Genomic DNA, 20,788 nt, shown 5'->3' with positions numbered 1-20,788 from the left:
TTTAGAGAATTATTCTGTTCAGTGAGCATTTGTACCTCCTTTTTCCATTTGGCCAAGTCTACTTTTTAATGAATTCTCTTTGGTGAATTTTTATACATCTTTTTCCATTTGGTCAATTCTGTTTTTTAAGGTGTTGTTTTCTTCAATATGTTTTGTGTGCCTCCTTTGCCAAGCTGTTGACGCTTTTTTTCATGATTTTCTTTTATCACTGTCATTTCTTTTCCCAATTTTTCTTCTACTTTTCTTATTTGATTTTTAAAATCCTTTTTGAGTGCCTCCAGGAATTCTTTTTGGGCCTGAGACCAATTAACATTTTTCTTTGAGGATTTGGATATGGCAGTTTGGGCTTTGTTGTCTGCTTCAGAATTGGTGTTTTCATCTTCCTTGTCACCATAGCAACTTTCTGTGGTCAGAATCATTTTTGTTGTTTGCTCATTTTCCAGCCCATTTCTTGACTTTTAGCTTTGTATCAAAGTTGGCCTGTGTTTGGGTTGGGGGGGGGTCACTATTCCAAGCTTCAGGTTTTTTGTGCAGCTATTTTCAGAGCTGTTTAGGGGGAGGGGGATTGTAAGCTTTTAGTTCTTCCAAGTTGCATTGATCTAAAGAGAGGTGTGTTTACTACTCTCTTGGCTTGTGCTCTGGTCTGCAAGCAAACACAAGCATTATTTTTCTGCCCTAGAACTGTGACCAAAGTTCCCACTCCTCTGTGGACACAAGGTCTGGCATGCTAGTGCTCCTCCTTGCCCTGGACTGCTACCCTGCAGCCCAGATCCAAATATGGGAAATGCAACAAAGTCTGAATACCCAATGCCATCAAAGGGGACCCTGTAATCTTCTGATCAGTGTCTGACCCTCTTAGCATCTGTGAGCAGACAGCTCTGGAAGTCACTGCTGCCATCATTGATTCCGTCATCCCCAAGTTCTACTGCTGGTTTGCTGGTGAGAGGCCTGCACTGGTGCAGTCTGTACTGAAGTGCACTCCATTTTCACCCAGTGTGACAGACCTTTACTGATGACCTTCTAAGTTGTTTTGAGCTAAAAAACTGTTTTACCTCATCCTTTTGTGGGTTCTGCCACTCCAGAATTTGCTTTGAGACATTATTTAAAGTTATTTGGAGGGGAATTTGGGATACCTCGAGCTAGTCCCTGCTTTTCTCTGACATCTTCTAATTATTGGTGATTTAGAGCACTTTTTAATATAACTATTAATAGCTTTAATTTCTCCCTCTGAAAACTGCCTATTCATATCCTTTGACCATTTATCAGTTAGGGAGTGGCTTTTGTTTTTGTATATTTGAGTCTGTTTCCTACATGTTTTAGAAATTAGACTTTTATCAGAAACTTGCTGAAAATATTTCCCCCACTTTCCTGCTTTTCTTCTAATTTTAACTGTCTTGGTTTTGTTTGTGAAAAAAACTTAAATTGTGTATCATCAAAATGATCCATTTAACTCCTGTGAGACTCTCTATGTCTTATTTGGTTATGAACTCTTCCCCTATCCATAGATCTGAGAAGTAATTTATTTCTTGCTCCATGAATTTGCTTGTGATATCACCCTTTATTTCTGAAACATGCAACCATTTTGAGCTTATCATGGAAGACAGTTTGAGATGTTAGTCTATGCCTTGTTTCTGCCAGACCCCTTTCTAGTTGTTCCGACAATTCTTGTCAATAGTGAGTTCTTTCACCAATAGCTAGGATCTTTGGGATTATAAAACACTAAGTCATTATGTTTATTTGTTTGTACATATTATGTACCTCATCTGTTCCACTGATCAACCAGGGAGAATATTTGTTGAGCCTTTTACTCTGTGCCAGGAATTATCTGGGCTAAAGACTTACAAATCAAAGGAGAGGGCATCAAGGGCCAAAGCAAGGCAGGGTAACTTAATTTTTCTCAGGCTCAGTTTCCTCATCTGTTAGAGAGAGAGAGAGAGAGAGAGAGAGGAGAGAGAGAGAGAGAGAGAGAACTCAGAGAGACAGAGAGAGAAAGAAGAGAGAGTGACAGAGAGAGAGAATAAAAAGCAGCTATTTTCCAGGGTTATAAGTATCAAATGAGAGAATAGATTTAAATTATTTTCTAGATGTTTATATACTATACAAATGATAAGTAGTAGTAGTAGTAGTTGTTGCTATTGTTGTCATCTGTGTAGGGCTGTTCTTTTTACACAAGAGACACTTAAAAATTATCCATTGGTGTATATCTATTTGGAGCCCATCCCTTTTAGGGGGACATGTAGCATACCAGAAGGCTTTATCCCAAACCTACTGCTTCCTTTAGTGGAAAATATTGAGTCATCATGAGCAGCCAGTGAGTTTTTCTAATCAGGAATGCCACTTTCTCTGCTCTCAACCAAATTCTATAATGCAATCAAAGAAAGGTGTCTGGATGTATAAAGTCTCCAATCATGCCAACTGGCAGGAAACTGGCCATTTATTCTCCATAAGACACTATGTGACCTTTACAGATGGGCTGCATTTGAGGGGAAGGGAAGTGTGAGAGTGGAAATCTGCCATCAGCAGATGCTCTTTGAAAGAATTTTTAAAAATAATGAGGACTTTTGCCATCTGATGACATTCAGAACCAATGACAGAGGCTGGCAAAGAAGAATTGACTTATCTGAGTTGTGATCATGGAAGCCAGTTGTACCATGAATCCTGTGTTTGCAGCTGGCCTCCTGGGAACATAACCACAGCTACCAAGTATCCTTCCTGGCTGTGTTTTCCAGTACTTATCCAGTTTATGGGGCCTGATATCTTCAGGTCTCCCATGGGTCCTCTGAAATTCTTGGGTTTACATAGTGGAAAGGGTGGGAGTAAAGGAAGAGATTTCACCTCAGTTGCTCTACATAGTCTCATGAGAAGCGAACGTTGGGAATCTAATGCCAGCAGAGTACAGGTTCTAGAAACTACTACCAAGCTGGAAAAGCTTTAGGTATGGACATAATGATGGATTAGATATCTGTCATATAGCGAGCAGCCTGATTAAGTGCAGAAGCTCTTCACAAGAAGACTGGCCATCAGATAAGTCTTTTTTGGTCACAATAACTATTAAAACATTCTACTGAGGGGTGAAGGAGTTATAGTTTGTTTTGGCAGAAGCGTAGCTATACTGCTTGAAGCACAGATCTTTGAAAGCCTGAGGTGTTCTGTGTGTGTGTGTGTGTGTATGTATGTATACCTGTAGAGACAGATCTCTGCACACACATGCATATACACATATACTTCAAGGATTCATGATTTCATTAATGTCATAGCTTCTTCCACTGTACAGATTGCAACCTCTCTGCAGTGTAGTAGACGATCTTTGAGAGTTGCTGTAACCAAAAACCATTGATCACTTTGTAGCCAACTTGGTGGTGGTAGCTCCAACCTTAAGGTGGAACCTCAGATGACAGACACTAATGATTTTCTCAATATATCATTCTCTCCACCAACACTAATCATAAATACTCCATATCTTAGTAGGTAGTTTCTTGAAGTTCTGTTATGAATAAGATTGTATCAGTGCCAGCAAACTTTCTGATGATGAACCTCCCTACCCATGCCTTTACTAGACTTCAGAGAGTAGATGTCAGGTTCATAGTAAGACCCTTACTTTTGAAGACTTTCTAACTTAGGCTGGAGTTTGTGCTCTCCTAGAATGACCTTGTCAAATTCAAGATCATGTTCATACCATGATTTAGCATATACACATATTCCTATATCATTATTCATTATATTATATGACAACTCATGGAAATATTTAATAAAATTTTGAGGTACAGGGATCTACATGAGAGTGAAGAAGTATAGTGATGAAATTACCAATCTTTTAAATATTAAGTATTAGTGTGTAATATATAGGGATATGCACATAGGTGTTATAGTACATACAAAGATGGGGAGGGCAGGCAGCATGGTGTAGTAGATAGAGAACTGGCCTTCAAGTTCAGAAAACCTAGGTTCCAGTTCACTTAATCTCTAAGTGCCCCTGGATAAGTCTGTTAATATTCTCTTTCATAAAAGTTGCTAATTGCCCCCCAAAACTTGTTATAAAGTATCTCTCTTGCCAACCTATTCCTACTTAAACTCACCCAACCAATTTTATTCTCTTTCCTCTTCTTCCTGTCTTTTTCCTTCTCCCTAACCACACCCTCCCAAAGTAGCATACTTAATGAAACTGAAAAGAGAATCTATTACAAGGCAGCTTCAAGTATAATACTTTTTATAGCTGGCATTATATAGGCTTCTGATGTTTGAAAAGTACTTTACATATAAGAGATCCCCACCCTGATGAAAGTGTATGTCTGGCAAAAAAAAAAGCATATGTGTATATACTAATACTAATGTGCATATTAATGCACCTGTATATACTTATATATGTGAGGTGATTCTTATGATTCTAATGGATAGCAATAAAGCTTATTATTAATTATTTTAAACAACACTGGCAGGGGCAGCTAGGTGGCTCAGTGGATAGAGCACCAGCCCTGAAGTCAGGAAGACCTGAGTTCAAACCTGGCCTCAGACCAAACACTTGACACTTACTAGCTGTGTGACCCTGGGCAAGTCACTTAACCCCAATTGCCTAAAAAATAAAATAAAATAAACAACATTGGTTAGTACTAAGCTAGATTCATTGTTGAAAATTCACCATTATAGGGTGAGTTGGTGTGACTGTTTCAGCCCCATTGTGAGCGATGACTCAAGAAAGGATCTGCTAGGGGTAGGGATGGTTTCATCATCTACTTTTAAAACAAACATGGTATTCATATACATAGTAATATAACTCCTCCTTTTACTAACACCATCAATGAAAGAAAAGTAGTTTAAGATATTCCTTAGTCCTGTTCTGCACCTTTCCTAACTATCATAGGCCACTCTTAGATATCTTCTTTTCACCCTTAAGACTGTTTCAGATGTACATTAGATAATTGGAATAATGAGGCAGGGTTTTATAAGTCATAAACACAATAGAAAAGTGTGCTGTCATTGTTAATGATAATAATGATAGCTAGCATTTCTATAGCTCTTTAAGGCTTGCAAAGAGCTTTACTAATATTATCTAATTTTATCCTCATAAAAACCCTGGGAGTTGGGTGATGTTATTAACCACATTTTATAGTAAAGGAACCTGAGGCAGACAGAGATTAAATGATTTGCCGAGGATCACACAGTTCATAAGAATCTAAGACTGGATTTGAACTCAGGTCTTCCTATTTCCAGATCCAGCACTCTATCCCACTGCCTCACCTAGCTGTCTCTTATTGGTGCTGTTATGCATTATAATCTGATTTTGCCTGGTTACAAATGCTAGGAGTGACATTGAGTACTTTGCACTGGACCCTGAACTTGCACCATTTTCCTATTCCTCCAATTGTGAACAAAGGGTGAGGAGTAGATAGAGGTAAGGGCCAGATATGGGACTGGTGGAAAGTGCAGTTGTGAGCTTTGCACAACACTAGCTGACATCTAGTGGCTCTCAGGGCCTGGGAGCTAGAACCTGATGGGATGAGATGGTCTTTAGTTATGAAATCTAAGGTTCAGAATCAGTGGAAGTCAGATGAATAAGAAGAATTTGTTCCCTTTCTAGGGAACATGACATAGTGAAAATCAGACCAAATTTGCAATCAGGAGAGACCTGGGTCTGAATTCTGCCTCAAAAACTTACTAGCCATAAGACTCTGGGCATGGCATTCAGTCTGTCTGCACTTCAGTTTCCTCAACTGGAAGCAAAAGTATGCTTGTATACCTAGAGGATGTAGTCAGTAAAAATAAGAGCAGGATTTAAAGTAGTAGTTGTGTTTGTTTATTTTAAAAGTGATCAGCACCATGGCTAGGGACAGCATCTGGCTCTGTCAGCACTGAAACTGCAGGAAAGCAGAAGAGGCAAGTGTCACTGCTACAGATAAGGAAGTGAGGGGCTGTTAGCAATTGATGGTAGATTTAAGTGGCCTAGCTGATTATCTGTGCCTTTAAGCATTTTTGGATTATATAGTGAGCCTTTAGAATTTGACTAGGAGATGTCAGTTGATGATTACAGTATTATCTGGGCTAGCTAAGCAGACACGCTTAAACCAAAGTGTTTAGCTACCCTGCCCTTGTTTGTCTGTGTGAACCACGACTCGAGTCAGCTCTCCCTGATTTCTGCTGGCTCCTAGACAGGAGGTAAATGCATTGGGGTGGTGACAGCTTTATGTAGTAGTTGGCACTGAAAATACAATTTTGAAGTTTCAAATTTACCATCCTATTTTTAGGTCAAAGAAAGTTTGAGTCCTCACTCTGATAATATATTAACCACCTCGTACCCAACTTTGTATTGGCATTGCATCACAATGCACCAGAGCCTAGAGTAAAACTGACCACTAAGCTCATAAAGTTGTAGTGCCTTAGACATAAATCTATCTTGTAATGAGAGGGAAGGGAGAGGGAGAGAGAGGAGAGGTGAGGGAGAAAAGAGTGAGAAAAGGGAGAGTGAGGAGGGAAGGAGAGAGAACAGGAGAGAAGAGAAAGGAAAGAAAGGGAAGAGAAGAGAAGAGGAGAGAAGAGAGGAGAGAAGAGAGGAAACAAGGCAAAGGAAGGGAACAGAAGGGAAGGGAAGGAGAGAGGAGAGGAAAGGAGAAAAGAGAAGAGGTAAAGAGGTGGTAAAGAAGAGGAGGGGAGAATTATTGAATTGAGAACAGGACATGAGAAGTATTTTGTAAAAAGGGTAAGGAAAGGAGAGGTTGTATCTGAGTTTGTTAAGGCATATATTACTCTTCACATTGGTTTAAATCACAAGGTCACAGCATACAATACACTAGCATACGTGTAAAATTTTTACATTTGCCAGTATGTACATAATTGCTTACTGATGTATCTATCAGTAAAGACCAGTTGAGGAAAAGGTCTGTTAACAACTATAAGTCTGTTAAAAGACATTCAACATAGTCCCAGGAAAGTTATAATAGTTGTTCATATTTCTTTGACACGGTGATGATTACAAAGCACTTTCTTAACAATAACCTTGCAAGATAGGTAGTAAAATTCCTATTATATCTATTTTACAAAATAGCAAATTAAGATGTAGAGAGATTAAATTATTTTCCAAAGTTCACATAGCTTATAGGTGTCAGAACCTGGATACAAATCTAGTTCTTCTCATTCCAAGTCCAATCTGGTTTCTACTACACTGTATTATCAGAAGCAGTGCATTATGGAAATAGTAGAAAGATAAGAGGTTAACCATTGGATGTTTTGACTGTTTGTGCTTTTATTCTTCTGTGTATTAGTATACCAATTGTTCGCTGAGAATGTTCAAATATTAATCTGATTTTTTTCCTCTGAAATACACCCAGTGTGGAAAGTAAGCATGGTGTCATGAATGGAGCACTGGACCTAGTATCAGGAGAACTGGTTTCAAAACCTGGCTCTGGTATTTCCAAGCTATATGACCATGGGCTAATCATTTTATCTTTTTTATCATCTGTAAAATAATGGTCATGGTCATATTATGCTACCTCATAGAATTGTTGTGAGGAAAGTGCTTTATAAACCTAAAATTGGTATAGGATTATGAAACATTTTTTAAAATAGCACTGTTGTCAGTATTTGAAATTCATGAGCTCTCCAAACATGCATAGGTCAGTTCCCATACCAGCTTGATGGATGCTGGGTACAATTACTGTCCTCATCAATGAGATATTTCTACCATAGCCACCATATGGGTTCATCATGTAAGTTTCACCACAAGTTTCACTGCACAACTCTTTAATGGAATATCATTTCCTTCTACTCTTTTTTTCCTTTATAGATGCAGAGCCAAATATGCAGTCAGGTTTGCCCCATCACCACCCAAAATGCCTTAAAGGATTGTGTATGAAGCTTTCTGTGTTGTGACATAAGCTTCAGGTGTCAGTTAGACAATGTTGTGACCTTGCCTCAGTCCATGTAGCTCAGCATATTGAAGGAATGGCTTCAATTCATAGACAAGATCAACTCTTTATTATTTACCTAATGGATTGTCCATTCATGTGGGTATCTATTCCATGCCATGCAATTTCAGAATATCTTCTAGCAAGCCCAAGGTCATGGCCTTGTCAGGTATTAAGGAAATATGAGTGACTTAGGGAACTGGGCTATGGCTCTATCTCAGCTGGATAGCATTTTGGCAGGGGGAAGCTCTTCTGTGAGGGATCAGAACCACTGAGTGTTCTCACTGGCGACAAATCAGATTATTCCCACTTTTCTATTAACTGTTCCAGCAGATATAGATGATTGAGAGTCGACTGTAACAATAACTCACATTTCTATAACACTTTATAACTTATAAATATATTATTAGCAATAATGCAGTGAGTCAGGTAGTACAAGTATTATCTCTGTTTTATAAATAAGAAAATTAAGTTTCAGGGGGTTTAGATGATATCTTTATGATGACCTAGATTGCAAGTGTCTGTGTCAGGACTCAAATCAAGGTCTTTTGACTTGAATTCTAGTGCTTTTTTCCCCATCCCAGTCTAATCTTCTGGCTTTGGGGGAGGGGTATGGTGTGTATGGTGTGAGGGGAGAAACCTGTTACAAAGAAAGAGAATCATTTGAGGTTGATACAGGGAACAGGTAGGAAGTTTAAACTGGAGTTGAGGACAAAGTCTTACTTCACCCTGCTCTGTATCATTGTTAACTTTCCACCATAATAATAACATTTCTTATAGCCACCACAAACCCCATGAGGCAGAGGACAAACATTATCTCGATTTTATAAATGAGGCAATGAACATTCAGAGAAGTGAAGGCCCAGTCATTCAGGGAAATGTCAGAGTTTGGATTTGAAACCAGATCTCTCAACTTCTCACCCAGGGCTCTTTAATGATAGAACATTGATCCTTTATAAGCAGAAATGAACCAAGGCAGTAAGTTGTTTGACTAGAGGCCAAGGAACATATGGCATTCAGTATCCCTGGAAGGTTGGGGATGATTTTATAGAGCCACATTTCTGCCAGGATCCCCTTTGCACCCCTAAGTCCTACCCTACTTATTGCCACAATAGAGGCAAGTGTTCATGTGGATATTCATTTGTAAGCTCTTTGTGGGTGGAGATAATGTCATTGTAATGCCCTGTCAATCAATTATTAAGTGTCAGCTAGGTGCCAGACACTGTGCTAGGTGCTATGCAGATAGAATGACCACCAACCAGAAACAGGAAAAGGATCGCTTAATTTAAGGGACTTCATGATTCTGGGCCCCTACCAAAGTAAGGCTTGAAAGGATTGATGATATTTGGTGAGATGGTATTCACTGATAGAGTTGAGGCAGCCCATTAGTAGACCTGGATAAGCAGTCCTTGGTACTTGTCTCTAATCTACTCTCACTTAGAAAGTATGTGGTATGAACCATCAGACAAATAGCTCTGTGGTGGAATCAGAATATAGAATGTCAGGCCGGGAAAGAGCCTTAGACCATAGATCATACAACATTACAGTTAACAGAATTCTGACATGTCTAGCTTTTTTTAGTCCGAGGAATTTTAGTAGAATACAAGCTAAAAATGAATTAGCCAAGAAAACTAATATGGACTTCAACTATATCAGTAGAAGTCCAGAATAAGAGAAGCAACAATCCTGGCGTCTTCCATCCTGGTCAGAGCGTATGTGGAATATTGAACCCAGTTCTTGATGATTCACTTAAAGTAATATATTGAAAAAGTATAGTTATGTCCAGTGGAGGGTGACCAAGATGGCGGGGTTCCTCAAAACCACGTCATAAAAAGATAGACTGAAGGCGTTAGAGTTGCTTATCTTGGAGAAGAAAAGACATTTAGTGAATAAGATTGCTGATTTCAAACATCAGAAGGATTATCACATAGAAAAGGAATTGTCATGGGAGATTTTTCTTCTTGGTCCCAGAGAAGAAAACAAGAATCAGTTGATGCAAGTCACAAGGAGACAGATTTTGGTTCAATAGATGAAAATGTTTTTCCAATAATTAGAGCTATCCCAAAATAAAATGGGTTTCAACAAGGGATGCTGATTTCTTCATTCATGCATATATTCAGGCAAAGCATATTTTTCAGCATATAAATAGAAAGGTCAACTACATGACTTCTGCAATTCCTTCAAATCATGTAAGATTTTGATGATTCAGAGAAGATAGAATGTTAACAAAAAGAAAACAATGAGATAGAAGAGACCTTATATTCATTTACTCCAACATCCCTACTTTATAAATTGAGAAACTGAGCCCCCCAAGGGGGAAGTAACTTTCCCAAAGTAACATACTTAGTCATTTGGTTCTGTCTCTACACATAGTAGAAACTTAGTTAATGTGACTGGATGCTTGAAGAGCCAGTAACTGTGTGTTTGCTTTCTCTAGGAGCTACACAGAAATAACAATACTTCCTATGATTTTTCCCTAACCTGTTCTTCCATTTGGAATGATTTGTCTTCAATTTTCCTCTTCCTGTTTTCCCCCTCTAGGAAACAAGAACTTCCTCAGAGAGCATAATTTCTGTGCCTGCCTCAAATACATCAGGATCTCCAAGTCGTGTGATTTATGTGAGTATAGGATGAGGGGGAGGGAGGGTAGGAAGGGTTAGGGGGGATTATGGGTTGAGTGAGTGAAAAGAAAAATCAGATCCTTCCACCTTATAGTTGGTGAGTAAAATTGATTATTTCTTATTTGTTGCCTCGAGAAATATTCCCCCCAAAAAAATGAAAAGAGAAAAAGAAACATAAAAGAGGCATGAGACAGTATGATTCTTACGGTAGAAATGGCACTAAAATGAGAATCAGGGGAACTGTGTTCTAGTCCTGCCAGTGGTGGCCACATGGCTTTGCACAAATGGCTTAATCTGTGTGAGCCAGTTTCAGTATTTGCAAAATGAGGGAGGGGTGAATTAAATGACCTCTGAGCTCTAACATTCTACATATTAAATTTAGTATGAGCCCTAATAGTCTCTATTCTGTGGTCTGAGACAGCTTCTAGGTCTAACCTATATTATAAGGTCCCTTCTAACTGTCATTCTGTGTTCAAAGTTCCCTCCAAGGTTTGACATTCTATGCTTTAGGGTTCCTCCCAGCTCTGATATTTTATATTTCCATCACTCCTCATGACATGGAGACATTGAGGACTTGGTTTGATTCTAAATGATGCCAAATAACTAGTCAGTTCAGTGGCAAAAATACATGAAGTGGTTAGTTGATAGGCTGATTTTGTTTTCATCGTTTACCTAATTTGTACTGGAATTAGTGTCCAGATTTTGGCAATGCTCTTTTACTTTGCTAAAATGACATATTATAGGGTTTTTAAAAAAAAACCTTAAGTTGACAAAATCAAGTGGAGATAATCATTATATAGTACACATACATATGTATGTATGTATATATGTCTATATTGACTTTACATTTGTATTTTGTTTTAAAGTTTTCTAAGTGATTTGCTTATATGATCTTATTTGATCCTCACAGTCTCGCTGTGAGGAATTTAGACAGACATAATTGCCCCTGTGTTCCAGATGAGGAAACTGAGTCTCAGAGAAGCTGGGCAACCTCTCCAATCCATGACAGAGCCTCAGATTCCTCATCTGTAAAAACAAAAACAAGGGGGTTTAAATGTCCTAGTAGCTTATATAGACGCATATATAGGTACACATATATTTGTGTGATTACTCTGAGCTGAGACTCTCATAGATGGAAGTTTACCTTAAAGGTTATCTAGTCCTACCTATGCCAAAATAGAAGTTGCCCCTACTTGAAGACCTCTAGTGTGAGGGAATCCAACCCTTAGTATTATAATAAAACAACAGATTTGGAGCTAGAGGGTCTTTAAAGGCCTTTCAGTTTCTTTTATAGGTGAGAAAAGTGAGGCTAAGAGAAATGAAATGATTTACCAACATTCATTGGTGATAGAGGTAGTAGTAATGATAATAGCTAGCATTTATATATGGTGCTTAGGTAAGAGCCCTTTAAGGTTTGCTGATAACTTCAGAAAAATTATCTCATTTGATTCTCATGACAACCTTGGGAGGTAGGTGCTATTATCATCCTCACTTTACAGGTGAGGAAACTGAGGCACAGTGAGGTTTAGGATCAAACTGCTAGTAAGTGGCTGAGGCTTGATTTGGACCTGACTTCAGGTCCACTGCTGTAATAACTTTACCACCTACTTGCCTCTGTAGTACTAGGGGTGTTACCTAGTTTATTGTATGTCTAACAAGCCAAATATGCCAGTACCTCCATTCTTTTTTAAAAAATACTTCAGGGGGCAGCTGGGTGGTGCAGTGGATGAAGCACAGGCTCTGAAGTCAAGAGGACCTGAGTTCAAATCTGCCCTCAGACCAAATACTTGACACATACTAGCTGTATGACCCTGGGCAAGTCACTTAATCCCAATTGCTTAAAAAAAAACTTCAAAAATGTATTTGAAGCTTAATAACTATCAAGCCAAGCAGATATTTTACATGCACAAACATTTTAATTTTTATTTTAATTTTTTAAAAGATCATAAAAGAAAAACCAGAAACACTATTATTTATGTTAACTTTCATAAGAAACAAAGATTTTACATTTTCTTCTTTCATCACTTTCTGAACTCTTTTTCGTTCACAACTGTTTTTGCAGTTTGTTACTGAGAACATTATTGCTTGTTTTAGTGTCTTAATTTCTGACAACTGGACAGGGAACCTAATTTTTTAAAAAGTCAAATGTGAAATTAGTGAAAATATTATCATCATTTCATTTTATATTAAAAATAGACATGGTTTTATTATACAAAGAGGAGATGATCTTTGCCTTGTAGTCTATTAGTTGCTTGGTCAAAACTTCAGACAGAAAACTTAATTATATATGCTCAGATGGTAATATAGAAGAGTGGATGATACAAAATGGAAATGCTCAGCACTTCAGCTAGGGAGAGGGTCTTCTGCTGTGTAACTACCTATCTGCAGCTAAAAATGTTCTATAAATCTATACATACATATATCAAAGCCATAAGGGACCTCAGAACATCAGAGCTGGAAGGATCTTAAAAACACAGAACAGAGACCATAAAGGTTAGACAGTCCTTACAACATGAAATGCCAGAGCTCACAGTGACCTAGAACATAGGGCATAAAATGTTAGTGCTAGAAATATCCTTCAGAAGCCTCCAGTCTCACCAGCACCTAGATGAAAATCGCCTTCAGAAATTATCCAGCAAATAAATGGTTGTCACCTTTTGCTTAAATACTTCTAATGAGGAAGAACCCACTATCTCGAGGCAGATTGAGGAAACTGAGACCCAGAGTGGTATAGTGACTTGCCTGAAGCTATACAACTAATTGAATATCAGAGTCAGGATGAGAACTCAGGTTTCCTTATGCCCAACATGTTGCTCTTTCCACAACATTTCTATGACTTTTCTTATATATTAAGAGAAGAAACCCATAGAAAGAAGGGATGGGGGGAGGGGAGAGGAAGCCTATCTAAATGGCTAGTTGCTGTAGCAACCAAGTGAAGTATGCTACATTAAATGGAAATAAATTTGAAAGTCACCCTATGAAGGACAAATGCTAAAGAGCACGTGGCATTCATGTTACTGTCCAAATGCCCAATACATGTAGTTTCTGAATATTAAAAAGAAAAAGCAATCATTCTGCCTATCTCTGTGCTCTCACCACAGTACTCATCCTCTCAGAGCTTGTTTCTTTCTCTATGCAGTGGGAATATGGTACCTGTGTAAAAAGTGCTGGCTTTGAGTTAGAGACTTTGGATTCAAATTCCAACTCATCTCCTCAGGACCTGTGGGCTCGTGGGCATGTGCTTCACTTCTGCCCTTTAATTTTCTTACCTGTAAAACGAGATTTGGACTACATCTCAAATGGTTAAACTATGGCATTTGACCTAGTCCACCTCAGTAGGCTTTCCTGAAGATTCAATGATGTCCCCCACATAAGAGTTTTTCTTCTTTTTTTAAGCCATAAATGCACATTATCATTAGTGTTATTGTTATTTTTGCTCTTGTTGCCATAGGCATTTGTTATTCTTCTCATTACCCACCCCCCACCAAAAAAAAAGTTATTTGGGGAATAATTTTAGGGACTTTTCCTCTTGAAATATTCAATGGTTGGCTGACAAGCTCTGTGAAAAGAGAGCCAGGTACACTGAGCCCACTTGAATACAGTTTCGAGAAGTAAGGAGAAGGAAAAGGAAGGATATGTTTGATCAATAATTATCTTTTTCGCTACCAGCTTTGGGTGTGGCTAAACACTGGGGGAATATAGAAGTAGGAAATATGAGCTTTGAAGGAGGCAAGACATCCATATGAAGCAATTAAACTATGAAAGAATATAGTAATTAAATGTCAGAATAAAAGACACAGGTAAGGAGTACTTAGGAGTTCAGAGAAGAGAGCTATTGTAGGCCCAAGTTTTCTATAATATGAGGCCATTGAGCTGGATGACTTTTGAGTTCACTTTTATATCTAAAGAAGAGGCCTCTCAATGAACTGGCAAGAGCATGATACTTAATGTCAGAAGTCCTGGGTTCTAAATTTTTTGTTTTTGTTTTTGGTGAGGCAGTTGGAGTCAAGTGACTTGCCCAAGGTCATGCAGCTAGTAAGGTAAGTCTGAGGTCGGATTTGAACTCAGGTCCTCCTGACTCCAGGGCCACTGCACCACCTAGCTGCCCCATGGGTTCTAATTCTTGACCAGCCTCTTAATATGTGCATTACCTTGTGCAAATCATTTAATCTCTCTGGGCCTCAGCTTCATCATCTGTTAAAATGAGTAGGCTGGACAAAGGTCACCCTCAGATCTATAATCAAACAATCCTAAGTTTAAAGAAATCTTTTTAATATTGGTGCAATGATTCTTGCCATGCCCATTTTGCAGATAAGGAAGCTGAAAATCAGAGATGTAATTTGATCAAGGGCACACGGGTAACAAGCTGCAGAAATGGTCCTCGAGCCCAGCTCTTTTGGCCCTGGAGTCCAATACACTTTCTCCTATAAGCTCGATGCTTTGCGGAATGGCTCCTCTGCATCTGGGGATGACTGTTGGTTCTTGGCTTATCTCTATCTACTTATGATTTGGCTCTAATGATTCCCCTCCTCTCTTTGGTCTTTCCTCTCTTTCTTAGGCTAAACTTGGAGATGAAATTCTTGACTACAGGGATTTGGCTGCTCTTCCTAAAAACAAGGCCATCTATAACATCGACCGCCCAGATATGATCTCCTACTCTCCATACATAAGCTACTCCTCAGGTGACAGGCACAGTTACGGAGAGGTACGGGAACTGAACAAGGTCATGACTTTTGGAAATGGGGCCTTGATGATCTGTCATTCAACTTGGTGTCTGGTCTCTGTAAAACTAACGCAGTTTGATCTATAAGCTGAACATCTTCATTCTCCTTTGAGTAACCATTTCACAGCAAGCTGCCTTCATGTTTCAAATTCTGCATAAACCCAGAAAGATTTTGCCACCAAATTTTCTGATCTACAGTAAATATAGTAGTGGGACTTTTTTGGGGGAAAGGAAGACATTTTAATGAAATGTAACAGGAAGACAGGAAGCAATGGTGGTTTTAAGGAAATGATCAAGAGCTAATCCAAAGACTCTTTTTGCCTCTTATACAGGTACGATCCTAGCCAATGTGGCTTTACAATAATGATTACTAGATTATCAGCTGAATGATCAACAAGCATTTATTAGATGCTTATCTAGTACTATATACCACGTTCTGCGCTAGTTTCTAGGGATAAATACAAAGAAGGGAATAAGCTTTGCTTTCACTGAATTTACACTTGGTCATCAAAGTTGCCTTAATATCACAGAAGCCTACTTCATGTCTATACAGCCCAGTGACTGCAATGCCAGTAGAATGGTCAGCTGTCCTATGGGTTAGCCCTTGATCCCCAGCATCCGTAACTCTCCTGAGCACCAGACTGCTCATGGTCCCATTTATAACAGAGTTTGTCTGTAACTAACCACCCCGCAATGTTGTCTCTTAATGTAATATTTGTGTAGAACAAATTGACATACAGAGTGATTTTCATGATGCATGGAATGTATCATTTTCCTATATGCAAATTGCTTTTCACTGTCTCTGTCTCCATTATCTGTATACATAGAGCTTTTCTGGTGTGAAAAACTGCCATCCCATTATACTAATGGCACCTAAAACACATTATACATTTCTCAATATTTTTACATGAAATGCCATTTTCTTTCATTCTCTTTTTTTATATTACCTGATGCTACCTTTCTTCTATTGGATTTGAATTGTTATTTTGCATTTTATTTAATAGTCTGAGAATTTCATTTAAACTTTCAGGATGTCTGGACCATAAAAGGTGCTATTTTGATGGATTTTTCACAAATGTGCACCCATATACCACACTATCCAGAGAATAAATTTTGTTTAAGCATGGTTTAAGATATGGAATCATCATAATTTTATGCATATATATATATATATATATATATATATGTATGTATGTATGGCATTGTGATACTGTAGGTAGTACCTTGCATTTGAGTTGAAAAGACCTGAATTCAAATCTCACCTTGTACACTTACTAGATGTGCCCCTGCCTAATCATCTAAATTCTCTGAGCCTCAATTTCTTTGTCTGTAAAAGGCAGATAATGATATCACCTGCCTTGTAGAGTTGTTATAAGGATCAGATGAGATCATGTATTTAAGGTGTTTTGTAAATCTCAAGCACTCTATAAATGTCATTATATTTATTATTAGCAATAATAGTATTATCATCATTATTATGATCATTAAAATGGCATTATTTACTAGCCATATAAGATGGTCATTTCACCTCTCTGAACTTCAGTTTCCTCATCTATAAAATGGGGACAATAATACTGATAACACCCACCCTACATAACTGTACATGGCTGTGAGTAAGGCCCTTTGTAAATAGTAAAGCATCCTAGAAATATTAGCTATTATTGTCAGTTCCTCTTTACTCACCAGTCTTCTAAAGGGCCAGGATCTCCAGTGGGTCCCAATGAGAAATGACCACCAGCGGCAGGACAGGAAAACTAGTCCCGATCCCCTGATGTTTCTCAGAGGCTTCAGTGTGTGCTTGGTGGCTCTCTGCCTGCCCGTAATTCGCCTTTTTTGCCTCCCCTCTCTGTTCTTGCCCCCGTGAGCTGAGCTCACCTTGCTGACTCACTTAACCTCTTTTCTTCTGCACGTACTTCTCAAGCTAGAGATGGCGTCCAAGGTATATAATATTGTCCCTTGTGTCGGCATTCATATCAGTGGTGTCTTAGTACAGGACAGGGAAGCATAGTGAAGGACAAAGAGGAGCATAGACCACTTTTAGGGCATCAGAGAAGCCACATGTTCACTCAGTGTCAGCATTTCTTTGTATGTGGAAAACCCCTCCTCCCATCTTGCTTCTGGGAGCCTCACTCAGGTCTCTCTGTTTTCTGCTGGATCTAACCCCCAGGCTGCTCTTCTTCTCAGGGGCCCTAGCGTCTTCACCTCCCATCTTACCTTGTAGGGAAATGTCTCTGAATAGAGACAGCTTTCTGACTTGGAGTCAGAAAGACCTGGGTTGGAATCCTGCCCCAGATGCTTATGACATCAGGAAAATCACTTCAGCTTTCTCAGCCTCAGTTTCCTAATCTACAAAATAAGAGTAATAGGACTTATCTCAGGGAGTTGCCCACAAAAATTAAATGAGATAATATGTGTAAAGTGTTTTGTAAACTCCCATGCATTATCAAATGTTACTTACTGCATTAAGAAAACTCCAGCAAGATTCTGGAATGTTAGCAGAGCTGTCATTCACTGCAGGAATTTATATGCAAGAAATAAAGCATGTGCACAGTCAGCCTCCCATGGGAGCCTCATCTCTTATGGTCTCTGCACAGAGCAAGGAAAGAACCCTTCTTTCACCAGCCCATCACTAATAAGTGTGGTACCAGGCCAGGCTGGCCCGGCCCAGTGTGCAGTCCAAGGATCTGCACAGAGCCCATTTGCCCATCTCCTGAGGGCAGAGTAATTCAAGCTCCTACCTGCCTCCTAGTTTGTCCCCTCACCCTAAGATCTACAAGCAGAAGGAGATTGGAGTTGATTAAATAGGATACCAAAAAGAGTTAGAAATGAGGGACCAAGAATAAAATGTTCCAATCACTACTGTAAGTACTAACTCCCATTTCGAAAAGGACTTAAGGTTGACAAAGCACTTTACTCACAATGACTTTATGAGGTGGGAAGTACAAGTATCTTAATACCCATTTCACAGATGGGGATACAAACTAAAATTGGGTAAGTGAGCAACAGAGTAGTAGAAAGAAGGCAAGATTGACTACCAGAAGAGCTGACTTGTTTACAAGCTGTATGACCTTGAGCAAATCACTTAACTTCAGTCATCCTCGCTTTCTTCACCTTTAGCATGGGATGATAATACGGGGCTTTCCCCTAACAGGGCTGTTGGGAAAGGGGAAGGGAAGCAAATAAACACTCAGTGCTTACTACGTGCCAGGCGTTGTGCTGAGTGGCTCGTGATATTTACAAATATTACGCCATTTGATCCTCACTACAATCCTGGAGGTAAGTGCGATTATTACCCCTATTTTATCATTGAAGAAACTGAGGGAGACAGAGGTTAAGTGACTTGCCCAAGGTCACACAGCTAGTAACTATCTCAGGCTGAATTTTGATCCGGCTCTTCCTGAGTTCCAGGCCAGTGCTATGTTCACTGTGCCACCTAGCTGCCTCGCTGCAAGGAGTGCACTTCATAAGGTTTACTGCATGATATACATGTGGGTTATGACTCCTGCCTAACGTCACATAGCTCATGTCTAAGCCAGAGCTTGAACCCAGCTCTCCTGACCTAAAGTTCAATGTTCTTTTTGCTGGTCTGAATGCAGACAAAACTCATCCCCTGGCCATTTGTTAACATTCATGCTTCTTGAATTAATCCAGTTGGTACAAATACCACTTACATGCCCTGCGCAGCTTTCCCATGTGATGTGAATGTCAATAGTGAAATTAAAATGCCTGTGTCTTGGCACGCTGGTCTTCAGTGGGCTAATATTCCAGAACATTAAGGGCAACTGAAGACCTGCTTATTAGTTTTGTTTTGTTTTTTCATTTCTAATTGTATTCCCCTTCAAATGACATGCTAGGCAAAGTGCTCCCTTGGAAGTAAGCCATGGATTATCCCTGGCCTGAAGGACAACAAGGGAATTTAGCTGGTAGTTAGAGCAGATACAGAAGGATGTGCCAGGTGGTTCATGAATCCTGGCAAGAAGCTCATCCTCCTTTCTTTTGCAATCCTGATGTCGTGTGATTTACATCAGCTAGGACGTAAACATACAGGATTTTGTTTCTAACTCAGCTCATAATTCACAGTGTGTATCATCACACAAAAATAGTAGAAAGAGTGTTGGATTGGACATCAGAAGACCTGGGTTCTAATCCCTGCCTACCACTAACTAGCCATGGAACCTTCTACAGCTCATTTCTACTCTGTAAAATAAGTGTGTTGGATTCTCTAACATCTTCGCAGCTCTAACACTCCACAACTCTATATATCCCAAACTCTGGGGCAGTAAAAGAGTCAGAGGAAGCTGGATTCGAATCCTGTCTCTGATGCATATTAAGTGGGTGACCTTGGGCAAGTCCTTTAACTTCCTTATGCTTTTGTTTCCTCATCAATAAACTGAGGTTTAGACTAGAAGGTCTTTGAACTCCCTCCCAGTTCTGATATTCTATGTTCTATTTCTAAGGTCCCTTCTAGCTCTCAAATGTTACATTCTATAACTTAGGGGCTGTCCTGAACATGGAGGAAGAGGATACAAGAACACTATCATGGAACACGTGCCTTGGGAAGACACTTTCTTTGGGAATTATTTCACCCTATTTTTTTCTAAGAAAAATCTTGAAAAAGTATTTTCTTTCTTTCAGTCTCATTCTTTCATTCTTTCCTTTTTTTTCCTTTGTCTAGCCAAAGGGACTGGATCCTGTAGCTCTAATCTGTATGACTCATGTGTGTTGCCTATGTTACTAAAATGTCTTTTCCCCTGATGCTGTAACATCCTGCCCGATGTTCTATCACTAATCTGTTACTCTGTGTTGCTGTTTGCAGTCACCCCAGTTGCTCTCTCCAACTCCTCCGGAGGTAACCCTCAAAGCTTATGTTGTCTTACGATGTCTTTCGTGGCGCATCAGACCAGCCCCCCGTTCAGGACTGCAGACCTATGCTCGTGCGAATGTTGCTCTTTGCAGTCTCGGGCCCTTTGCAGAGTCGGCCAGGGACTGCTGTTCAGTCCGAGCTATTTCTTTAACCGCAGTGTGCTGATATTATCATATGCATGCTTCCACTGCATCTGTCATGGCCTCAGAAATGCAGAATTGGGGGGCACAGACTAGAGGGCATCAGAGATATTGTGGTTTGAACTGTTATATTCCTGAAGGGTGAAAAGTGTGGTGGAGAGAATGCTTTGCATCATCTAGTCTGCTCACCATATCGCAAATCCTGCTTAGCGCCTTCCCTCAGTGGTGATGGTGAGCTCTTCAGAAGCTACTACTTAGTTAAAGAAGGGAAACACTGGCATTCAGCCATGAGGAGTCTACCTTGTGCCCTGTACTATGGGGGACAGCCAGGGAGAGGACAGTGTGCCAGCTTATAGTCTAGGGGGAAAGTCAAGGGTTAGAAACACAGAACAAAGAGAAAGAATGCTAGAATCAATCAACAAGCATTTAGTAAGTGTCTGTTATGTGCAAGGACAAAAATTAAATCATCCCTGCCCCCAAGAAGCTTATATTCCATAGAAGGAGATGTGTGTTTATATAAATATATACAAAATAAATTCAAGATG

At 39.4% G+C, this 20,788-nt stretch overlaps 1 protein-coding gene across 3 annotated transcripts in view; it reads left to right on the top strand.

Annotated features, from left to right (window-relative positions):
• Positions 1-20,788, top strand: part of ABLIM2 (actin binding LIM protein family member 2) — a 229,014-nt gene that overhangs the window by 131,245 nt on the left and 76,981 nt on the right. For 2 of the 3 annotated variants that reach the window (XM_078148720.1, XM_078148721.1), the window contains exons 9-10: positions 10,437-10,514; positions 15,075-15,221. In XM_078148720.1, the coding sequence (XP_078004846.1) occupies positions 10,437-10,514; positions 15,075-15,221 (225 nt within the window). Of the gene's footprint in view, positions 1-10,436; positions 10,515-15,074; positions 15,222-20,055; positions 20,089-20,788 lie in introns of all 3 variants that reach the window. The other variant, XM_020992129.2, reaches the window with a different exon arrangement.

The sequence above is a fragment of the Phascolarctos cinereus genome, unplaced genomic scaffold (genome assembly GCF_003287225.1).
Source record: "Phascolarctos cinereus isolate Bilbo 61053 unplaced genomic scaffold, phaCin_HiC Scaffold_9;HRSCAF=440, whole genome shotgun sequence".
Classification (NCBI taxonomy): Eukaryota; Metazoa; Chordata; class Mammalia; order Diprotodontia; family Phascolarctidae; genus Phascolarctos; species Phascolarctos cinereus.
The sequence above is the reverse complement of the archived record's forward strand: the minus strand, read 5'-3'. Positions and strand labels throughout refer to the sequence as shown.